The following is an 18,072-nucleotide window of genomic DNA, read 5'->3' as shown; positions in this document are numbered from 1 at the left end:
AAGTGGTAAGTGGCGGCGACATATTAAAATATTGTACCGCAAGTTGCCGACTAAAGGTTTTAAGAGGGTTTTGAAGGGTAAAAATAAAAAAACATATCAACGCGATCTTCTATATTTACAAAATCATTTTGAAGTTACATATTTAGTAAATTATTATAATACAAATCTCACTAATATTTTACATAGTTACGGTTCAGGAAATACATAACAGTTTCACCGCTTAAGTTTTACGCAGGAGTACTTAGATATAATATTACAAATTTACGGAATGAAGTCCCTTGTAAAAGGCGATGAATAACCCTTTCCGACTGTTAAAAAAGTGTATTTGTTGATATAATGTGACATTCTTAAATAGTTATGATCATTGAGATCGGTTTAAATGTGTAGACGATACGTGAAATAATGTACGTATTGAAGAAATAGTTAAGAGCCGAAATTTTTGTTTAAGAAAACTATTTAGGAAATACTTTCAAACATACACAAACTCTGATAATTTGTCAAAATTATGTCTTGACATAAGTTATTAGCAGATGGTAAATTCGGCTCTTTGTAGTGTAATAACTTAATAAAGATATTTCAGAACACGAAAAATGCAATCCCAGGTAGAGATAGCAGTACGTAAATTATTTATGTAAATGTGTAAAATGCAATTTTTCTAATATACATAAAATATGTTTCAATGTGACTACATTATTGGTGACCTTTAAGTATTTGTGTGCAAATATATACAACACTTAATACTACACCTAAATATTACTTCAGCAGTCTGTTTCACTACTATTATTGTGATATTTTTTGGCATTTTATTTCCAAAACCTCATTAAATTACAATAGTAACACATTTTTATATTGATATTTCAGTTTAGCAAAACATAGTCTGTTTTTTATTAAATAGATTTTTGCCAAACAAATAAAACAGATAATAAAACATTTTTTAAACATAAATAAAATAATATTTTTCTACCTTCTTATAAACATTAGTTACATGAATAAATTCTTGTTAGATTGTAACTTAACAGCACTCTTTTACGAAGAAAGGCAATGTTGGAACATACGTATATTCAATACGTATAAATTACCTTAATTTTCTTAATATTAATTTTATTATTTATATAAATACTAAAGTTATTAGAGACAGATATTATGCAGTGGTACATAAGACAGTAATTCGTATCTAGGCGAGAGAAACTTACGTCATTTTTATGGTAAAATACATTACGTTTGTTGATTCAAATTCTGTCATAAGTCTAGTTTTCAGTGACTAAAATTTACATGAAAATTTGAATCACATTGCAAGTCTGAGATTCTCATGTTTTTATTTTAAGACAAAGTTTCTCAGTAACAAACATTTTTTTACACACGCTCTTATAAACGTATACGTAGACGGTGCGTATACGCAACGATTACGCAACGTTTATGAACAGTAAGACAATAGTAGTTCCCTATCCATAATAATCGTAGGACATACGTTTTTCATTATGTAAAACGCTGTCGAGAGCCTTGATTTGTATTATATTTGCAGGACATTTTCATTATAATATCTTTTATTTATAGTGTCCGAGACCACGATCGGTGTAACTCGGTCGAAACGTCAAGTTATAAATATGGTATCGTAACCTTTATATTCTTCACCGCACTAAGATCCGTTGTGCATCTTAGATTTATTTTATTAATAATCTATCTACAAAATAGCCAAAAAACAAAATATACATATACGTACTGTTAAAATAGGCCTTCAAACAAAAAAACAATTAACGATAACATGTTATTCTGCATCGAAATAACACATTGTCAATTTTCCTAATAAAATAAGTTATTCATTTGAAATACAATAAACTCCCACATTTTACAATCAGCGAAGTCATGATTAATGAGTAAAATTCTTCGAAATGCTCAGTCAATAATTTCTAGTCTAAAAGTTGTTATTCGTTTTAATCATTAATCATGGCTTATATCCAAATACTTTATTTATTCTTACTGACACAGTACTAGCACAGACAAAACATGACATTTTTTACAGCCGCAATAAGTGCGGTAAGATTTTACGCATTTTTATGGATTTACGTGATAAATACGGTACTAATATGGTCAGTACGTATATATATACAAACTTATAAGCCATTTAGAAACAAAAAATAATACGTTACATGCATACTTCAAATTAACTCAAAGGTTCCGCTTTGAGCAATTGGGAGTATGATGATTCGAACAATTCATAGTTTCCAGACAGCTAGCAAGTAATTATAAGTAATATAACTGTGCTTTGTGTCAGTACATTTCATATCTATCGAAACTTACACTGCATTCAATTTACAAAATTCTTAGATCACAACTTTAGTACCCACTTCGAATAAATAATTGTGCTTTAATATCAAAAGGTCCTAAGTGAGGACTGAAATGTTTAGTTCTTCAACGTTTGGTTAATGAAGACAGACCTGATCTCCTGAGGACAGAGGGTGACCACGCCGTGAGGTAGCTGGCTCTTGAGGTTCACGAAGGTGAGTGAACTCTCGAATATCTTGTCTGACGGCGCGTCTACTAGCTCTGATATTTGTACCTGTGGAACAACAGTTATTTATTTCATTTGGAACACAAACCCGCAAAATTGTTTCACTTTAAGGTCATAAAAATATGTTTAGATGTATTTCTGGACTATAAGAGTACCATATTAGAATACACAAATATTTTCATTGTTTTTTTTTATTCTCTAATTGAAATCGGACTTCAAAATTACTTGGGTGTAAAACAAGATAAATATAATTTGCTTTAGAAATGAAGTTAAGTCTAAAGCAAATAATAACGAACTTAATTAGGTATTTTACTTAATCTATCTTAATATGTGTAATAGTGTACTGACCTGTCCATCTCCGACATGGTACCACTTGCTGATCTCGTTGCTGCCGTAGCACTGCTCGAGGTATACGCGCTGGAATGTCATGCCCATGCCGTGGAGCACCGACCCGTCCTTGTTCTGAACAAAATAACGAATCAAACATGCATTATTCTGATGAGTGCCTAAGTTTAGTTTTATGTGTGACAAAAAAAGATTACAATAAGTAATATATTATTATTTCTATTAACTGAACTGAATATTCTTTCAAAATTAGAAAACAGTCTAGTAAAAAAAATTAACAGATATTTCGACAGTCTATATCGCTATAGTTAAACATAATGACAGCGGTGAAGCAACTGTCACCGCTGTCATTATGTTATTTTTATGTGATGCGAAACTAGGTCGAGATTTAAGTTAAGTTTTTAATTAGAATAACCTTTAAGGGACACTTTTCTTACGAGCGTACACGGCTACGTGTGTATACGTACCAACATACACTACAATAAAAGTCACAAAACTAGCATAGTTTTTTAAAAATTGGAATGTGATTGGTAAATAAACATACATTATTACTAATAATAATGATCACAAGACCCACCTTAGTAGATATATGCGAGGTATAGGCCGCCAGCACGACATCGGCCGCGCTGCTTGTAGCCCGTGAGTAGCCGGCGTGCGGCGAGTCGTCCCGCGCCGTGTAGTGCAGCACCACGAGCGGCTGCAGCAGGTACTGTTGCGACACGTGCGCGCCCAGGGTTAGCTGACCGCTCGGGTGATCCGCTGCTGTTTTCACCTGGGAAATGGGAGACAAAAAAGTTCATAAATGTACAATTTTAAAAGTTAGAGACGTGTTTAATGAAACAATTTAGATTCTATTAAAATTCTAAGAGTCAGTTTTACAGTTTAAAATAAATGAACTGCTAGATTTAAGTAATGGCAAATGTTTGTAAAACTCTCAAAAATAATGTAAATCCTAAACAATCTGTAATTTATGCAAAAATGATGAAACCGGGCTTAAATGATAAAGCATATGATAGCTAACGCCTGAGGATTTTTAACTAAGTTTTAATCTATCTCACCGTGGACATGTGCCCAAAAAAACAGGGTTATTTATACTTACCAACTTTTAATACCATATTTTGAAAATAATGACTTATATACGGCAATAGATACTAAACATGACATATGGACACTAATGTCTTATATTATATCCCTGCTGTACCTAAATAAACAAAGTGTATAATGTGTAAGTACTCACTTGACATGGTTTGTTAGCATTCTCAATGATGATCTTGAACATGTGTCGTGTGCGTACATTATCAAGGACACCTTGAGCCATACCTCGGTTGTCGTCCTTGCTCAGTCTTCTGTCTTGCATCACCTGTTACAAAGACACAATTTACTATATTTATTTTATATTAATTATAATACAAATGTTAATCTTGGGAGAAAGCTACGCGTTTTAAAATCTATCATTATTGAAGAGATTTGCAAAAGGCTCTCAAATTGTAAATTTTGACCGTTTTTTTGTTGTTTTGGTCTGACATTGGTAGCTATATTAAACATAACGACACCAGAATTGTTTTACCGTTAATAACTAGAACAATAACCATTACCATAGGGTTACCAGATTATCGCACTATGATTTGCACGTTTGTATATTTATTAGTAGATAGTGTAAGTACCTCAATCTGTCCAGGTTGCAGTGCTCCCATACCGAGCGGCGTGGAGGTGATGAGCGTGAGTCTGTTGCGCTCGTCCTCGAGGTACGCGGCCGCGGACAGCGGGTAGTAGTTCGCTTGTAGAGGGAGCTTGTCGAAGTAACGACGCTTTATCATCTGAGTAACAAAAACAATGATTAAGAACTGTATTACGGTAAGAGAGATAGATTTATAATATATAAGTTATTACTGTTTATAATATTACTGTACTGTACTGTAAAGATATAGATAAAAATATGGGAAAATCAACATGTTAAGGGAAAACGGTTCCGTTGATTTGTATGAATAGTTAATTGGCTCGATAATTTGTGAGTCATCTAATATTACTTTAATAGATTTCTAAAGGAAAGGACTTTATTGCTTTAAATACGTATAATAATACGGCATAGTGAGCCGTCTTAAATGCGTAGCAAAGATGTACTACGATTTTCATTAGTAAATATTTTATTATTTTTTCTAAAATCTTATGTCAACTTAAATAAATAATAAATAGGGTGTACTCACATGCATTCCATTAAGATCAGTGTAAAAGGTGTCTCCATTCTTGATGTCAGTAGAGAAGCGCATGGCGAGCTCCAGGTTATCAGCCTGAGGGTCGATCATGAACGTGTTGCTGATCTCCACCTCGCTGTGAGGCAGGGTCGGGTTGTTTACCACCGAGATCTAGAGCAGAGAAATAAACTAGTTATTAACAAAAAAAAAATGCAACCCGAAAAATGAACGATTTAAGTAAATATAATAATTTAAAATTGTTCTTTGTCGTACCCCTACATGAAAAGGCGTGATTTTATGTATGCTTGTATGAAATTTTAAATATAGGGATGACCCTAATCAATGTAAATTTTTCTGAAAGTAAATTTCGCTGTTAACCCTTTGACCTTTGATCAGAAAGTGCTCACGACGCTTTGCGGTCACCCGTCTATACAATGACCGCGGCAACGGATGCTTAACCCACAGATCGTTTACCGACTCGTGAGCACAACTAGCTATGAGCGCCTCAAAATGACATTATTTATTTGACTCACCGCTAACACGACATCGGCGTTCTTAGGCGAGTTGAGTGCGGAGTAGAGCGTGGCGCGGTACATGCCCTCCACCAGCACGAGCTCGGGGAAGCCGTCGGGCCGGAAGGGCTCGGCCGGGCCCGCCGGGATGAACAGGTATGCGCCGCTGTTGTTGTCCTTGCCGCGGTGACTGTCGTACCTAGGAATATGTCGTATTTTTTATGAGTTTGTTTTCGAAATCTTTTATATGAATTCAATGAACATGCCAATGAGGTTGCCAGGTTCTGGTCAAGAATTGTTTAAGTAATACCATGGTGAATCGTTGACACGACAGAAGAAGAATGAACATGCGTCAGCGAACACCCAAGAATGGCAACAAAAATACTTGAACTTGAATATACGACAAAAGTTTATGAATTTATCAATGATTTTCATATCATAAATGTGTAGGTAAGAGAATGTACGCGTGCGTATACAGGAGTGCACGTTTATATCGTAGAATTTTTATAAAAAAAAACCTGTAGATACATCAACTAGAGACATTTTATCTGAATTGGGTAGTTGCCTCAGTTAACGAAAAATGATTAAATTCGTACTCGTAAAAGGTTCATCTAAAATGCTCAGGCTATGTATCTTTTTTCGTAAATAATGTTGAAATTGAAATTATTACAGACTGAAACATTTTATTAGACACTCATTTGATATCAACGAAAATCTCCAATAGTGCAAGTGACGTCACTACGTCGTATTTCTATACTATGTTTTTGACATTTCACAAAGAGTAGCTGGTTTGACTGGTAGGCAACTACCGTATTTATTGCAGACAAAACGTGTTAAAGCGACTATAAAAAAATAAACTCAGTAATCATTCTAAAGTGATACTAACTGCACAAAATCCATATGCAAAGGCACGGTAGTCCCATCGGGCGACACTATCGCCTTAATAAGTCCGTTCATGTTGACCACCAGTCGCGTACTGTTGCTGGCCTGCAGCGTCACGTCCTCGGCCAGGCGGGCGGTCGGCTGCTCCACCGGGAACATCTTGGGCAGGTCGATGTTCCAGTAGTCCGCGTTGTACACACGCACACGAGCGTAGGAAGTGTATCTAAAAGATTGTTTTATTATAATAAAGGTTTTGATGGTACGTTGTTTTTAATAGTGATTTAAATGATGTAATCATACTTTCAGCTGTGAGCGTCACGTGGTGTAACTAGTGTTATCTACATTTTTCTTATAAACTAACTTGCTACTTACACATAATACTAAATTGTTAAATGGATTTAAGCCCCGTTTAGCTATTCTCATCCTTCTAGTTTAAAAATTCATGACATAAGGGTTCTTAATTTTATTTATCGTCAAATAACTTTCGAGGAATATTAATGTTTTACCAGATAATGTATAGGGAACCTGTCAAACCATCACAGTATTTCATCATATAAAAGTACACTACAATTCAAAAATCTGCCCTAAATAATAAAGTTTGGTTAGCTTAGCTGACTTGTGTACAGAACCGTCTCAGTTATACACTCTTTATAGTATAAATACAGCTATATAAAATCTCTTTACTTCACTTATACTCACTTATTTATACTCATACTGTCCCTCAAGGCGACAGTGTACATAGTAATCGCGAGCGGCTCCACAACGACCGGGAACGACAGCTGGTACTTGTTGGCGGCGAACGCGAGTCGTTTCTCTCCCGCCACTACTGGGGAGATCTGCGCCATCATCGGGTTGCCTTCAGGGTCGAACACCTGGAACAAGGACTGCGTTTCAAATATATATTTTGTATAGTTATTCTTTATCGTGCCTGTTTGTGCCTTTGCCTCCGGGCTGTTTGTTGAGATAATTTCCTGATGTAAAGATGTCCATGACTTATTCGTTTCACGCTTTTAGGGAAGCTTTCTTTATAATTCTGCCATTCTGTTGTTTGTTTGGTATGTTGGAAAACCTGTATAATAATAAATGCATGCAAAAAAGTCGTTAAGCAGCAATTTTTAAACATCTTTTATTGCTCGATACAGCGAAGAAGCTTAAGCGTTCCTGCTTAAATGCAACGTAAAAGCAAAATTGTGAAATGCATGCATAAGCCGTGGTTGTTTTAGAAATTATGTGCCTTATCCTATAATTTTATCAATAATCAAGCGAGGTTTCAACATAACTTAATAAGTAACCACTTCAACCCTTTTGGTATCTGAACGGTAATACATACAACAACTAATCACGAGATCCCAGAGAAAAATTGCTGTCGAAATGTTCTCAATCCATGAGATTTACCTGCCCGGTATGCCATATGACGTTAGACCCGCTCTTTATTACATTGTATATATGTTTACAATCTATTACATAGCACCAACAATATCACCAACAAATCATAAATCAATAATAACACAATCCGTACCTCAACATGCGGCGACGACACATAAACAGTGATCACTTCATATCTCCTGAAGGCCAGCGCGTTGTACAGCACGATCTTGCGCGACGGGGACACGACGTCCAGCGCCACGGTGATGCGCGCCGGCACCTCGTCGTGGCGCCGCCACACGTCGTCCACGTCCAGGTACACGTCGTCCTGCGTCTGGTCGAGTATTGCTGGCTGCTTGAGTAAGTAGTAGGCCGCTTGTTGGATCGCTGATTGACTGTATTTTATTGCCATGTACATTCTGTAATCATAGAGATTTATTCGTTTGGTCCCTTTTTGATTCTTCTTCTTATCGACCTAATGTCAAAGTTGTTCAAGCCACCCGAAGGCCTTTATCGTGGCCTAACGACTGTTATCTTAATTGACAACAACCGGGACCGACGTATTACGTACCCTCCGAGGCACGGACACACCCAATTCAAATACCACCATGCGGTCACCCATCTATGGCATGAGAGCGCAGAATAGGGTGTTATAGCTTTGGTTTAGTTTATTATAAATTGACTGTAAATAACATGTGATCCTGCTGATTGCTGTCTAGTAATTGTAGAGGGCTATACGTTATTGATTGATTTTGACATCTAGTCAACATTTTACAGGTCATTGTACTGATGTATCTAAAACCTTAACTACTTCTATCTACAGGTAATGGTTTGATCACATTTTAATAAGATTACAGATATTTTGATGAATAAATTTTCATTGTCGTACTTGTTAAAGGACAAAAAGATATTATGACAAGAACATAGGAGCGTATACGCATACACGTGAGTATACGTATACGTGATTCACATGAGATATAACACCAAGTATAACCTAAATAAGTACTATGAAACTAATTATTTCTAAAATAACGAACATCAAAGACTGGATGCATCAAAGACTGATGCTGCATGACTGCACTTACGCCTAAATTAACAATTTTGATTTCTTAACCCTTGAAATGTTGCTTTCATTGTCAAGTCGCCGGAAAAACCTACGCATATTATGATATATTGCTTACTTCTTAGCATAATCCTCTCTGACATTGTCCCTGGAGGTGCCGGTGACTCCGTCGTGATGCTGGAACAGAGAGAGCGAGCGGCGCGCCTGCTCCACGCGGTCCCGCAGCTGTAGCGACATTATGTGTGTCACCGACCGAGATGATATGGCCTGAGAACTTATTATCTCTGCCGCCCTGGAGGAAAAAATGAAGTTATATCAATGTCTTCAGTGGTTTATAAATCAGTAGTTTCATCGTATATTTTTGATTTTTCTACAAATTAATTAGGTCAGTTTTTATAACTAATTCTTTTGTCTTTCCGTCTTGACTGTTTCGTTTGAGGCCCTTGGTTACAGGTTCCTAAATTCATTACACGAGTTATACAATAATTTTAGCATATTGCCTTAAAAAGCAGTTAAATCTCCTAATAAACACTTTGACCTATAAAATTATACGAAAAATGTTCACCTATATTTCATAAAACTACTACTACACTACACGACTACAGAAAAATTAATACTTATAGAATACATTTCAATCAAAAACATAAATTACATATCTGTTTATATGCTCAAAACATCAGCTGCTACTGAATTTAATAACATATTTTTTTAGTTTCTCACCTAACATACGCTAGCAGCACTCGATCCATGTTCTTGTAGAAAGGTCTAGAAGTGTAGTACCCGCTCCAGTAGTGCTGGTTCCTATCAGCGTACGTGAAGAAATCACCAGACAACACCGGGAAGTCGGTCAGCTTTACCTCTGCGTGTAACGCCTTGAAGTAATCCTCTAGAGTACCGAATTGTATCTGTAAGGATAAGTTTTGTGTAGTGTTGTAAGGTTATGATTTATAATCATTTATTATGATGATTTACATTTATTTGAGAGAAAGATGATTTTACACGCAGTTCAGTATCATTTTATCTCTTAGTGACTATGTTTTAGTGTGCTTACTGCTCAAAAAGAAGGTTTCCTTTTATTAACATCACGATATAATATTAACAAACTTTAATAATAGGAGTTTTTCTATTCATAAAGATTTTTTAGTTAGTTGCTAATAACATATTCTATTCGCATTATTAGTCATTATTAGAAGCCGAACAAGTACAGTAATTACTTCGAGTCGGTTTTATTGTTGGATTAATATTGCATAACCGAACATGCCGAACCGAATATGTATGTAGCAAGCCAAACGTATAATTAGTATACGGACATACACGCACGTATACGTATAAAACGTGTGCATTATTATTTTGTTTCAAAATATTTGCGGTTATGAAAAATTCAAGCTATAAATAATATATAAAAATTGTTAAGTGTTATACCTCAGCATTCCACTCGTCCTTGTTATTAATATAGTCAATAAGTTGTTCATAGTTCTGGTACTGGTTGTCCCACTCGTTGGAGCGGTCGTATCGGAAGTCATCTCCCAGGGGGAACAGCAGCACGTTGCTGCGGTACAACTGCGCTTTCTTTCGCCATTGGTCCAATATTAGTAATGCTCTGGAATTTATATAAACCATTTAGTTGTTGCCAGATTATTAAATACTTCGAAAAGGTCTTTCACGCGATTACTATCGGGTATATAAAAATACCCGTCCAAGGTAAGTTAAAAAAACACTTTTAATTGATTACTTTGTTAATTGTTTATCCTATTCGTTTGTTAAAAACTCTTTTAATAAGTTATTTTTAGTAATTTTTATTTTTTTAGCTCTCTAGTTAATGTATTAATAAACTTGGAATAATTAGCTATAAAACAGATATTATTACCTTTCTTGTATATTTTTCTGTGTGATCCTCTGTGGTGCAATACCCCACGGGCAAGAAATTCCATTCCCAGGCAGTCTCTTGAAATCAAATTGACAGCAGATCTGTAAAACAACAATTTATTTTATGATTGTCTTTTCTTCCAATAGTGAGTTAGAAATCATATCAGTAACACGTAGTCTATTATTAAAATCTTTACATCGCTAAATAGAACTAAATACAACAGCCGAAACTTAAACCATTTAAAATGTTCTAAAATTTGTGTTAGAACTGCCTGAACTTTGTTATTTAACAGTATCATGATTATGTTTACCTTAGGGTCTGGTCCGCACGAGTGAGGAACATCGTAAGAATAGAATGGGAACATATGTGTGAACATATCCGTTTTGCCAACACCATCTGAAATATCACATTTGTATTACCATCAAAATCTCAACGACCTTTTCAGTTAAGAAAGTGTTTGAGAACGACCGCAATTTTAATTTGATAATATTAATTACGTAAAAGCAGAATGGCATGAGATCGGAGTACAAACTTTATCAAATTGTTTCCAAAAATATTGAACTAAATTGAATTATTTTATTTCATAATTTATAACTAACATAAACAATAGTACACTTGTGACGTCATACTTTTGTATTTCTACACAAAATTGCGTTTTTGACTTTTCAGCAGCTGATATTGGAGGTTTATAGTCTATAATAATAAATTTAACCCATTTTTTGCCCACTGCTGGGCAAGAATCTCCTCCCGGTATGAAGGAGGGTTTAGGCCTTAAAGCTATTCAAGGACTAGTCTATTATTTTCTATTTATTTATTAGTCTATTCTTAATTAATATAATTCAAAACTTACCCCAAAGTTGTCTCCATTTAAATTCCAACTGTCTATTAGAAGCCAACTCCTTCTTAACTCTATAATGTACTCTCTGAATCACTGAGTTATCCAGTCCGGCCAGTTTCAACAAGTACGGCTGGGAGCTCGAGTAACCAAACGGGTCAATAGACCACGCGTTCTTGGGTATAATACCCAAGTTATCTATGCACCATTGATGGCCAGTGGTCAGTTGCTGGATGGTCGATAGCCAGTGAGAGTTGGCTTCGTCGTTCATCACCCATCCGCCTGTTACTATTTCTATTTTGTTGTTTTTTACTAAACTGCAAGTGATATAACATAAGTGATGTTTAGTTTACTAAAGTGTATTAGTAGTTTAGTAACAGCTTGGATCCCTGTATAATAACTAATAATAGTAATAAGCAGAATTTTTTTATAGTAATCTTCTTAAATATTTCTCAAATACAATTTCAAAGTTTATACAATAATATAACTTAAAGCAAAATCTTATAAAAAACCTCAACTCGAAATAAGAATCGAACCCGACATTTCGCGGTCAAAAACTCTAATAAAACTCAAATCCAAAAATCTCCCTTAGAAAAAAATACCAAAAAATCGTTACTCCTCACATATTTTAAAACAATACAATCCACATCACAATCGGTTCAAGAGTTCCTAAGTTAAAAACAAACATACAATAAATTCCTACATACTTCTGGAAAGCGGCCTTCTCTTTGTCAGTCGCGTCGTTGGTCCACCACAATGCAAGATAACTGATCTCCGCCCATATAAACTTCCTGCCAACACCCTCGTTCAGTTTCTCCACCATATTTGTGAAAATCGCCCTTGTTTGCGTCTTGTAGTAGTTTTCAAATGTTTTCAACCAACCTGAAATGTTATTTTAATTGCTGTATAGCATTCCTATGTAAAAAAAGACACTGATAACTTTTTAACTCTCGCGTTGCATATTTAATGTATAATAGAATACGGGAATTAACGTGAACACGCATTTTAACTTAAAATGGGTAACGTTTCGGCGCAGGTTGCACACACCGTGGTCGCAGGCTGACTCTTGTCTATTATACAAACGTGTCTGTCTAAAGCTTTGCGTATATTAGGCGTAATGATATACATATATCTACTGTAACTTTACTCCCGTGATACCCTAAGGTGTAGGTAGAGGTGTACGCAAATGCGACCCATTATAAGCGCTATGTAATTAATATAAGAGGGCAAGCCTGTAACCAAACTCTTGACTACTAATAAAAAAAAACACTATTAACTAGGGAATCGAACCTAAGACCTCGCGATCTAGTCTCAGTATAACTCAGGTCTTACACAAAGGCAGTCTAGAAATGTCTGTGTTATGAAATTTAAAGAATGTTAGCGGCAAACATGGTGAAGTATTTTCATTGTGAAATTTTTCAGGTCATTGACCTGGTTACTATTTCAATCAACACGCTAAATAAATAACAATACACTTCAACAACAAAAAATACTATTATTACAAAACAAAGGCAACTTTTGAAATCACATTTTCAAGTCATTCATTCATTTCACAAACCCATCCTAATTCTGTTATAAGAAAGAGATAGATGTATTTTTATACAGAACAAAATATTTGACGACCTCCGGAGCGCAGTGGTTAAAGTGGTCGCCACGCCACGAGGACGTGGGTTCGATTCCCACACGGAACAATGATTTTAGAACATCCGCTAATAGTTGTTTCGGATCTGGTTGTATTTGTGTCCGTTGTTAGTATGTTTATTAGTGTCCCCGTGACACAAGAACAAGTGCTACTGCAGAAGTTTTCTTTTTAAAAGTAAAATAACTAATTAGAAAACCCATAGTGTTATCCCCTGCCCTCAATACTGTATATACTGGGGTTGAGCATGAATTTCAATAGCTCATTGTGCCTATCTCATGAGCGTCAGTCACGTTTACGTACATAACAATATAATTTTATTGTCTTCAGTAATATTCGCGTTATCGATATTATCAGTATTACACACTTAACATTAGGTTACTGTATCGCTGATAATACTATTGCTGGGTCTGTAATCTTTACAAATATCTAATAGCACCTGTGGCATAGTGATGTTGCTCCATTTTGCAAAAGTATGTATTAGGTATAAGACTTTTTCCCGTTGGGAGAGTGTCAATTTACTGATGACCTTATGTTGCTTACCAGGTCAATAGCCCAATAGTAAACGTGTTATGCCACCCCATGTTGTAGGTTTGATTCCTACGTTAACATTGAGTGATCTACGAAAATAGTTGTTACAGGTCTAGTTTTATTTTCACTTTCAATCATAAAACAAATTTTACCCTATAATGAAACGAGTTATACGCCAGAAATGAGAGACTAGTGAGATCTTGCCTTGGCTTCAGAACGAAAGGAATCATTTTGAAGAAATTAATAATCATAGATAGTTTACCTGGGTCATTATGTGAATGTGGTACAATAAATACTTTGAGTTTATTCTTGTGATTCCACTGGTCCTCCTTGTACTCAATGTTCCATCCTTGCTTCCACACACCACCGTCGATGTCGTCAAACATTATACGATCGTATAGAGATAACATCTGAAAACAATCATGCAATAATTATTGTACTACTGTCCAATATTACTGGCTCTAGATGCACTTGTAGAGATTAGCTTGTATTGCTGCGAAACATATGCCATAATTAATGAACGGGTGGTGATAAAAGAGGCTGATTCGGAGGAAAAAGTTGATGCATCGACAAGCCATGAGAAAACCGGACAAGAATTAGAAGATTCCACTGCTGACCGCCTGTGGCTTCTCTAAGGAAGTTCACCAGCTGACTATGATGAGGGGATTTATCACTTCTCCCAAACGATTCTTTTCTAGAAAGGTATAATCATGAGTATTGAAATTAAGAGTCATAAAAAATGTTTAAAATTTTCGGGCATGTAGGTTGCCTAAAGCTGATAGATTCTTTGAATGCGACTAATTAGTTGTTAATATCAACAAAACTGAACAGTTTGATTCTTATAATCTTCAAAACGTTAGGTATTGTTTCAGTATTTAAATGTTATCGGGCATAATTCATCTGGCAACTGGCTATTCATATTATAAGGATAAAATACGAAATAACGAGCTGATAAATCTATTTATGTGTCGAAAAAGTTTCGTTCCTTGTTAAAATAGAACGATTAATTAAAAATACTGCCAATCACTATAAGTTCTTGATATAAAGAAAGAATTTAACAATCACGGTGTTGAAATTCCGTACCGCCCGCGCCTGTAGAAAACAATGGTCACCGTTATGTACATCAAACAGAAATACCACGACTTTTTTAATCGACTTAGTGCACTAAAAAAATAAGAATTCTGCGAAATCTGGGTTTCACCTGAATGTCCCAGAAGACCATGAACACCGATTCTTTTACTACTAACTCAGCTATAGCTCAGGAATGTCCCGACAAAACTGAGAAGTGTGGTGACTCTAACTATGAAAGCTTTTCAAATGTAGTCGTCGAACTACGATTTTAAAAAGCCTAATTCTGCTTTAAAAATATAATAAAATAAAACTTAAGTCCAATAGTAATTAAATAAATACCATTGTATTCAAGTAAGTCGTTCTCAGCTAAAGTATTCGCATTCGTCGCATTGAGCCGAATATAAAAAATACACGAGCGATAATATCAGTTGCTTATCACGTAAAGGTTAACTATTTTCTGTTAAGTTACTTTACGATTATAGCCAGTATTATAATGACTAGCAACAATTGTACAATGGATAAAACAGCGGGTAATACCCAATACTGTTTTAGCAATCAAACATCGTGCTGAAAAAAGGAAGTCGAATTTTACCGTAAGCCGAATGTCGACGAAGCCAAAAAGAACGTTGCGATGTCGTGATGTGACAATTTTGAAACGAATTTCTCTCATCATTTTATTATAGATACAAAAAGTATGCGCGAATTAAACTCTGAGGTCTAAGCAAAGCCTAGATGTTTTACAGATTCAACAATAGGCTAATAGACTCTACGTTAGCATATTATTTATTGTAGACGAGAAGAGTACTTCGTAGAAAAGATCGACTACCTACGTCGCAAATAGACTAATGGTATAACAATCGTCTATTGAACCGTCATAAAGACGTCATCTGGTCAGATAAGTTTGAAAAGAATGAGAAGTTGTGAGTATTTCAATATTAAGGTATACTCAGAAGATTCTATAAGTCAAAATATTATTGTAAAAATCTCTAGCATTGGTAGCTAAGCAAGAAAGAGCTTGAAAGTTCATCTCTATAATAGTTTGTAGCTAGTTAAGGTGTAGATGCTGACCTTATACAGTTAAGAATCAAAGTGATGAACATCCTTTTATGTGTTCAATAATACTTAAAACTTGTCACCTATCTAAAACTGTGCCACTAAATGTTCGTTTAACTTCTAATAGTCATTCTAAAAGTGGAATTACTCAAGCATGTCCGATAACTTGACACTCGGCATATAAAATCATGACTCATCAATAACACTATGTTTTAATTGCCTCTCATTGGTACAATAATCTTGACAAGATTATCCCTGACAACACATATTGCATGGTATAACGCTTTGACAATAAGATTACATTTATTGAAACGGAAAACATGCATGAACATAATAATAATAAGTGAATTTGTACAATTATTTTACATAATCACTTGTCAGCTGTTTAAACAGAATGTTTGTACATACTTTAACACAATTTGTGTTGTTCAATATAGGTAGAGGATATGAGGAAATACTAAATATAATCTACATGGCACATGGCACCCATCAACATTTCTATTATAGAGTTAAACATATTTGTAGGTGTTTATTTTCTTTTTAAAAATTAAGTTCATTATCTTGTTGTGGCTTTTCTATATAAATATACACAAAAATACAGATGTTTAAAATAGGAAAATCCCTTAAAAAAAGTATTTTTTATTATTAAATTTATTATTTAATTTTTATCATTTATTATTAAAAAATGTAATGATTACTGCAGAAAAATCAATTAGTTCGATCTTAGAGATGTTTGATCAGTAGTATAAGACTTACACTAGTCTACTAACTACATAAAAAAAATATTAAAATCATTTTATTACCTGTATGTCTGTTTTAGGAACTGTTTGCTTCTGTATCGGACAAGTCGACACATTGAACGGTACCCGCATCTTGGGTGGTTCATCAGCAACCGGCTTAAATTCTCTCTGTTTAACCTCATTGTAGACTTCTTTCACAACCTTCGGTCTCTTCTGAGGTGGATAGTACTCCTGTGACTTCTCCACGATCTGATCAACTGCCGATTTAATCTCTCCAACTACGTCATGGTGTTTATTTAACTCATTTTCTATGTGACGTAACTTTGTTTCGAAGGCTGACCATTTTGCCTGAAATTTTGTACAGATTAAGATTGGTATTTTACAAAAAACACCAGGTGCAGGGGTGAAAAAAATTGTATTTATTAGAACATACAAGAACCATATTGGCACGCAATTACATGGGGGCGTAATTAATTGAGATTATTGCTATCACTTCACATAGATTACACCTACTATGATTTTTATTATTGGACAGTCTGAGTGGAATTTACAAGAATCTAAGCAATAATATCATAATTACACATCTCATTAAAATTACACCGACCGACAATGCATTCTTGTTAGCTAGTCGTGTTATTCTGATAAAATAAACAAATTAAAAATTTAACAAAATGTGTAAAAAATAATATTGAAAAAACTCACATTATCAATGTCTTCTACAGCCGGCTTTATGCTCGGTAGTTTAAAACTTAAATCAGTCACCACATAGAGTATAAAAATAAATGCAATAATACACGTAGCCCAAAACACCGCCGACAATCTTCTGATCCTCATATTTAGGCCTGTCATGTAAGAAAAACAAACGATTGCTCAGATTTATCACTCCTATAGCAGCATGTTTACTATATACTATTTAATTGCAACGTTTTATGCAGATTTGCCTAAAATAAAGAAACAAAATAGGCAAAAAAAGCCAATTAATTCGGCACATCCAGTTTTGTTCTGATAAATGACTTAGATTTCAGCGTAAATACCGGTCAAACAACCATAATCGCTTTCCTCATAAATACATGGTAACTCATAATATTATTACCTCGACAGCACACCTAATATTTACGTTATTTTGACTATTTTTTACGATAATACATAATTTTTTCACCGTAGATTTTATAAACCTTGTTATGTTGTCACTTGCTTTGAATTGATAGCATCGACCAATGTTGACATTATTACTTCGTGAATTTCCAATATTTCCACCTGCAAATTTGTAAGTTGGTAAATACTTGGTGGTTAATTACACGTGTCCTACAAAAAATACAATTTAATGCTATGAATTTATTGTAGTATTATATTGAAACCACTTTAAGCATAAAATAATGAAAATCTCGTAATGAAATTACCACTTTACTAACAATTTATTTTTGTACTGGCAATTATTTACCCACAGTTGTCAGCGGTCGTTGTCACT

At 34.8% G+C, this 18,072-nt stretch overlaps 1 protein-coding gene across 1 annotated transcript; it reads right to left on the bottom strand.

The window, feature by feature from the left end:
- Positions 1-96: 96 nt before the first annotated feature.
- On the bottom strand, positions 97-17,819 carry alpha-Man-IIa (alpha-mannosidase 2). The gene is made up of 21 exons (XM_076126972.1): positions 17,698-17,819; positions 17,307-17,446; positions 16,668-16,952; positions 14,003-14,150; positions 12,278-12,452; positions 11,586-11,887; positions 11,046-11,131; positions 10,736-10,836; positions 10,291-10,468; positions 9,589-9,773; positions 8,987-9,160; positions 7,960-8,224; positions 7,140-7,312; positions 6,445-6,663; positions 5,580-5,757; positions 5,059-5,217; positions 4,519-4,671; positions 4,092-4,214; positions 3,432-3,626; positions 2,858-2,971; positions 97-2,557 (listed from the first exon to the last, which is right to left on the bottom strand). The coding sequence occupies exons 2-21, from the start codon at positions 17,436-17,438 to the stop codon at positions 2,402-2,404; spliced, it is 3,501 nt and encodes a 1,166-aa protein (XP_075983087.1). The 5' UTR covers positions 17,439-17,446; positions 17,698-17,819; the 3' UTR covers positions 97-2,401.
- Between the last annotated feature and the right edge of the window lie 253 nt (positions 17,820-18,072).

The sequence above is a fragment of the Anticarsia gemmatalis genome, chromosome 19 (assembly GCF_050436995.1).
Source record: "Anticarsia gemmatalis isolate Benzon Research Colony breed Stoneville strain chromosome 19, ilAntGemm2 primary, whole genome shotgun sequence".
In the NCBI taxonomy this organism is placed as follows: Eukaryota; Metazoa; Arthropoda; class Insecta; order Lepidoptera; family Erebidae; genus Anticarsia; species Anticarsia gemmatalis.
Note: the sequence above shows the minus strand (reverse complement) of the source record. Positions and strands in the feature narration are given on the sequence as shown.

What these genes read in the sequence shown, in the direction of transcription:
- alpha-Man-IIa (XM_076126972.1), bottom strand. Translation starts at nt 17,438, where the DNA reads ATGAGGATCAGAAGATTGTCGGCGGTGTTTTGGGCTACGTGTATTATT. An exon ending in GTGCTGCTAGCGTATGTTAG is followed by an intron (nt 9,161 to 9,588) that starts GTGAGAAACTAA and finishes TTTTTCCTCCAG; the next exon opens with GGCGGCAGAGATAATAAGTT. An exon ending in TGCAACCTGGACAGATTGAG is followed by an intron (nt 4,215 to 4,518) that starts GTACTTACACTA and finishes TCTTTGTAACAG; the next exon opens with GTGATGCAAGACAGAAGACT.